This window comes from Brachyistius frenatus, unplaced genomic scaffold (genome assembly GCF_029030835.1).
Source record: "Brachyistius frenatus isolate BFR_SWC_R1_liver_20210118 unplaced genomic scaffold, ASM2903083v1 Contig_391, whole genome shotgun sequence".
NCBI classification, from domain to species: domain Eukaryota; kingdom Metazoa; phylum Chordata; class Actinopteri; family Embiotocidae; genus Brachyistius; species Brachyistius frenatus.
Genome location: NW_027210990.1, coordinates 26,482 through 32,500, shown reverse-complemented (window position 1 = coordinate 32,500; position 6,019 = coordinate 26,482). Strand labels below are relative to the sequence as shown.

The window sequence follows — 6,019 nt, the reverse complement described above, 5'->3', positions numbered from 1 at the left end:
CTCTGACCACTCCCCCTCCCCCACACACACCACAGGAACCCCGCTGCACACTGCCGTCTGACACACACACACACACACACACACACACACACACACACACACACACACACACACACACACACACGGTTCTATGCATGTTCGAACACAGTTACACACACTGAGGATAACAATGTTTACATTTCAACCAACATTCCTCCATTTGTGCAAAAATATTTTAACAAAGTAAAATAATCTGAAGAAGTTTGTAAAGGTCAAAGGTCGCTGTGATTCTTCCTCTGATATTTCAAAGTGTGCTCTGAGCATCACATCTGATCGACTGTTCAGTCAGGTGGCTCCTTTTATTTTCGTATGAAGAATCCCCCCCCACACACACTCTCACACACTCCTGATGTCCTTCAGTGATAAAGAGTACAATCCTCAGCTCACTCATCTTCAGTATTTCATGAACACAAACATTACAGTTTTTGGAATCTCTAAAAGCTGAACAACGATCTCTGAACCAAACACTCAGCAGCCTGAACACATTTATTGAATCAATCACCATAAACAATGTTCACTGAGTTACACACAATTTTCAGATGTCATTGGCTCTTTTTGCAAAACTCTAAGCACTTTCTCACTCACTGAAACAAATTTTTCACTGTGATGTACGGTGATGCATAATAGTGACCACAGGTAGAAAAAGTTCAACACAATTAAAGCACAAGTGTGAGAGCTTAAACACAACGACTCAAAACTGATAACACTTTTTGCAAATGATGTGATGAAACCAATATAAGCCGGTTCAGCGCTCACAGACTGTTGACAGAAGCTATCGGAGAGACACAGGAAGAGTGAGTGTAAGAGATGGGGGGGCACATGGAGGAAGAGGAGGGGGCGAAGAAGAGCAAGACAAAAAAAAGCAATTTGTGATGAAATCTGAGCTGTTGTAACAAACCATGTTGTTGTTCATGGAAAGATGATGAGAGAAGCAGGAGGAAGAGTAAAACTCAACATCAGCAGATTCTCCACCGTGAGAGATTCAGAGAAGACACCATGTAAATATTTCTTCTGTTACAGTATTGCAAGTTTACAGCATAAACTGTATATAAAGATGTTTCAGTGCATCACTTATGAAGGAGATAAAGTCCATCACTGTTTGTATGGTGTTGAATGTATATTTTTGTAACTACGCGTTCACTTTGTGTAGAATAGTTAGGCTGCTATGTGAGGGTGGAAGGGCACTGATGGTCTCCCAGCAGTAAGAGTTGACGTGGTCCTTCAAAACAACATTATTAAATTCAGTGAGGAACAGCAGTTACATATTGAAAATTTGGAGGGAATGAACAGTCAGCATTTGGCTCATTGACTGTGTCCTCCAACCGAACATCTTCTCAATTACATTTTGTCTTTGTCCTTTTCCACAACGAAACCTTTTACTGTACGAACATGCTGATTCCACTGAGTTATGAAATATTTTCTTTTTTTTTGTAAATTCTAAATGAATTCATTGTATTGTAAACACAATTTTTTCTGTAGCTACATGCCCTGAACATTGTGTTTTCTATTTGTTGATGCAGTGTGATGACTGCTCAGCAGTGTTTTAATTTTGACAGGCTTACAGCATGATCTGACAACATAGTTTGGTTTTGATCACAAATGAAACCGTTTTGAGGGGATTGTTTGATTTTGCAAGAAGAGTCAAAGTTTTTGTGAATGTAGTTTGAAGATTGGGTTTTGTGCTCACAGTTTAGAGAAAAGTGTGAAAGGTTTCAAGAAATGTGTCTTAGGGATTATGAAAAACTGTAATACTTCCATCCCATAACATTTTTCAAGTCACTTTCTTGTCTCTAATTATTTTGTTCTATATTGCTCCCATATGTTCATTCATGTTGTTTCTTAATGGTTTATGTGGAGTTACATTATTCTGGTTTAATATAGAAATGTGAAATCTGTCAGTAGTTTGTGAATAAAGTTACATCAAAAAACATCAGACCTTCAGAATAAATGCAAACACATTTTAAGATATTATTTACGCACAGCACGGTAATTTAGTAGGCCATTTAATCTTAATATTTGATTTGTGCCATATAAATTCATTATTGATCTGCACTTATCACTGCAGAGGCTAAAGAGTTTTTTTCATCAATTAAAATGATCGGAGAAGGTTCTCTTTTATTCTGGAGGGCACAGACAGGAAGTGTCCTTGTTGCTGCCGTCGGAACTAAACCGGAAAGCGGTACCTGTCGCTGACCAATCAGAGGCGAGGAAGGAGACGGCCTCAGTAACAGAGGAGACTCAGCTGGAAGGTAAGACATTACTCCACATTAGACAGTGTCCGCTGTCCACACAGAAGTTTGTCCTTCTGTCCTCTGAGAGATATTAGTTAAGTCTCTTCACAGTGTGTGTAACAGACAGAAAACAGCTTCGGTGAAGTTAGAAGTGTCCTGATAGATTTGAACTTACTGGATCAATAACTGTCGGTGGACGACGAGCTTCACGGTGACTATCAGTAAAACTAGCCGGCTTATTAACCTGCAGCGCCGGCTGGGAGGACACCGAAGACAGGGTCCGTCTGACAACAAACAGATGGACTTCAGTCTCCTTCTGTAGAATCGCATCACGGTCTCCTGGTGGTTAAACTTTAACTTTAAAGATTCAGTTCTGTTGGGGGTTGACCTTTGCTTCACTTCCACGTGGTCAATAATAAACGGCTGCCTGTCGGTCACTGCCTTCAAACCTGTGAAATGAAGGACATAAACAGTTATATTGAGGTATAACTGAAATTACATATTAGAGATATTGATTTGTGTGGACATGTGCATTTTACTGACATTATTATTATTTTTTTAAGTTATATATTGATATGTTTAAAGCTTGTTTTAAGTGTAAGATGTAGCTTCATGTTCTGGTCAACCTGTTTTACTGCCATATGTTTCTTCCACAGTCACTTTGTCCTGACCAAAGGTTTGAGTGTTGTTTACAGTGCCTCAGGGAGGACTCTGTCCTCTGACTGTGTCATCTGACTGTGTCCTATGCTGTCTGTCCTCTGTGGACCAAACGGTGAAAAGACAAACATTCAGTGTTTCATTAACAGGACATATTATTGATTGTCCCATTAGTTCTTCCACTAGGCCTGCTGACTGTGGATGGTATGAGCAGTAATGTCTTAACTGTGTCCCGAAAGCTGTGGCTAGGTGTTTTATAATGTTGTTCACGAAATGTGTCCCGTTGTCACAAAATATCTTTTCTGGTATTCCAAATCGTGGTATAATGTTCCTTGTCAGCGCTTTTACTACGGTCAATGCATCCGGTGATTTAGTTGGGAATATTTCTGCCCACTTTGAAAAGGTGTCGATGATAACCAGGCAATATTTCTTTCCTTTGCATGGTGTTAATTCAATAAAATCCATGCAGAAATGCTGGACTGGATACTCTGGTGTAGGGAACCGGCCTCTTGTGGGTCTCATGTTTCCTTGGGGGTTATGTTTTGCACATATAATACATTTATTTGAGTGGTTTGTAAAGCCATATGTTGTAAATGCTTAGTTTATTATAGATACCATCCCTCCTGTTGAGACATGGTTTATCCCATGGCTCAAAAGGCTGTATATCTATATAAACTTTTTTGGAGTATCATCTTGCCTTCCTGTCATCTTCATAAATCATCGTCTTTTAATTGTGATTTATTTGTCTTCCACTGTTGATTTTTTTTTTTTATCTCATTGTCTAGGGCAAAGGTCTTCAACAGCAAAAATCTTTTGTTGATTAGACAAGTTTTTTTTCATATTTTTCAAAATCGTTTTCTGTTTCTGGTGTCCATTGTATTTTATCGTAGGCAGCCATAGGGTCATCATAAATGAGTTTGGACAGTGGGGAAGTCATTTCTGCATAATCTGGAATCCAATTCCAACAGAAATGTGTCATTCCTAAAAATGACATCATTTGTCTTTTTGTCCGGTTTTGGTGCCTTTAAAATGGCCTCCTTACGTCCTTTGTCTAGACTCCTAATAAGCGACCTATATGCTCCTGACTTCAATCTCTTCTATCAGTAGAGTCACAAAAGGTTTATCTTGAGTATTTCAACTGTTCTTATCTCTAACACATCCTCATCTTTTGTTTCTAGTTGGGTCTGTGTCCGTGTCTGTGAATCATGTGAATGTGTGTGTGTTTCTGTATGACCTGATCCTGGAGTGGTTGTGGTTAGTCATGCTGAACCCGTCTGCGACCGCCAACTGTCTCCTCCTCTGCTTCTTCCGCCCCTCCCGTCTCTCCGCCGCCTGCAGTCTCTTGCCCAGTGTCCATTCCTCCCGCAATTATAGCAGGTGTCGTTACCTGTCTCTCGTGGTCCTCCCCCACGGCCGCCAGCCCCTCTCCATCCACCTCGCTTCCTCCTTCTGGTTGGAGTAGAGGGGATGGAGTTTGGTGACGGTGTCGTGGGTTCGGAGACAGAAGCTGGCTGAGCAGCCGGAGGCGGAATAGGCGGAATGGGCGGATCAGCTGTTACCGGGACGTGTCCCATGTTAGGGTATGGAGGAGGATTGGGCCACGTTCCCATGTTGGTTCGTTTTTGTACCACATAATCATCATCCTCATCATTTTTCCGGGAGAAATGTATTTCAATTCTTAGATATAGTATTGGTGCATTAAAAGCTATACTCCCTTCTCCCGCCTTTTTGTTTTTAATCTCTCCCATCTCCTTCTCCTTCTCTTTTCTTTTTAACTTTTCCTCTTCTCCCTTTTAACTTTTTCTCTTCTCAACTTTCCTCTTCTCTTTTCAAATATTTTATGTTATCCGCACCTTTTGAGTGCATGCGTTTTACGTCTCCCTCCAGAGGTATCTCTTCGATCTTACAACAGCATGATCCCATTTTTTCTATCTGTGAGCCAACCCGTTTGTATGGAGTTCACCCGAGCAACTGGTCTTTATACAGTGTTTCGGCTCTCCTTTACACTGTAGGACACTCACAGTATCTATTCATTCATTTATTTATTATTTATTTATTTATTATTTATTTGTTTATTATTTATTTATTTATATCCATGAGCTAACCAGTTTGTCAACTGGACACTCACAGTATCTATTTATTTAATCTTCTGGAAGTTTTATTTTATATGTTATTTATTTTATACTCTGGAAGTTTTTTTTTGTAGGTCCCTGACCTATCTTTTAAGTCCCTGACTTAATTACCTGTAGGTCCCTGACCTATTTTTGCGCGCGCGACTTTTAGTTTACCTAGTCTATTCAGACTTTTTAGTAGGTCCCTTTCCTCACGGTGACCTAACTCTTTAGTACAAAAAAAAAAAAAATGTCTTACCCGGGTGTCCGATGTTTGATGGTGAATCAGCCTTGTTCTAGGATCCCGTCACCCCTCCTCTCTCCAGTTAGTCCTGGCCTCACCAATGTCCAAACTATTTCGATAAAGAAACAGGGCAGAGGTCTTTCCTCAGGAGTCCCAGACTCCCCCGTGCACGGTTTCAGGCTGTGTCCGGAGAGAGGAGGAGATGTTGGGATCCGGCTCGAAGGACCAATAATGTTAGAAAAATTACTCAGAGGCTGGATTCAAAATCAAACACATCGGACATTTATTCTTGCAAGAAGGAGCAAATACATGTACACTCAAAGAAGGATGTCCAGCATTGCTCAACGTCTCTCCTCCGTAGGGCAGCTTTTATACAGTGTGACAAGCAGTTGACACTCACCCCATTCCTTTTACATCTGAGTTCAGTTGTAGGTCACAAGATAAGGACATATGGACGTCGTAAAAGACGTTGTAAAAGACGTTGTAAATGAGACACTAGGAACTTCCTAAACCACAGGCAAAGAAAATAAAACTTATCTTATTTTCTTTCCATCACAAATGTATTTGCATTATTGACCCACGTCTGTAGTGAACCGTGTGAGCAGACAGGTGAGACTGGACGACGTGTCTCTGTCTGTTTACTGAATGTCTCCATAGATGCTCATGTTTCCGTCCTGTAGCACTTGTGAAACAAGGAGGAGAGGACGGACAGTCCCTGTCATTTCCTCTCTGTCCCC

The 6,019-nt window shown here is 40.7% G+C and overlaps 1 protein-coding gene across 6 annotated transcripts in view; it reads left to right on the top strand.

Moving 5' to 3' along the window:
* The window catches only part of mtmr1a (myotubularin related protein 1a), a 13,273-nt gene extending 12,894 nt beyond the window's left edge, over positions 1-379 (top strand). For all 6 annotated transcript variants that reach the window (XM_069724673.1, XM_069724671.1, XM_069724670.1 and 3 more), the window contains one exon: positions 1-379. This exon is cut by the window's left edge and continues 107 nt beyond it. In XM_069724673.1, the coding sequence (XP_069580774.1) occupies positions 1-61 (61 nt within the window). In that variant the 3' untranslated portion in view covers positions 62-379.
* Positions 380-6,019: the final 5,640 nt, after the last annotated feature.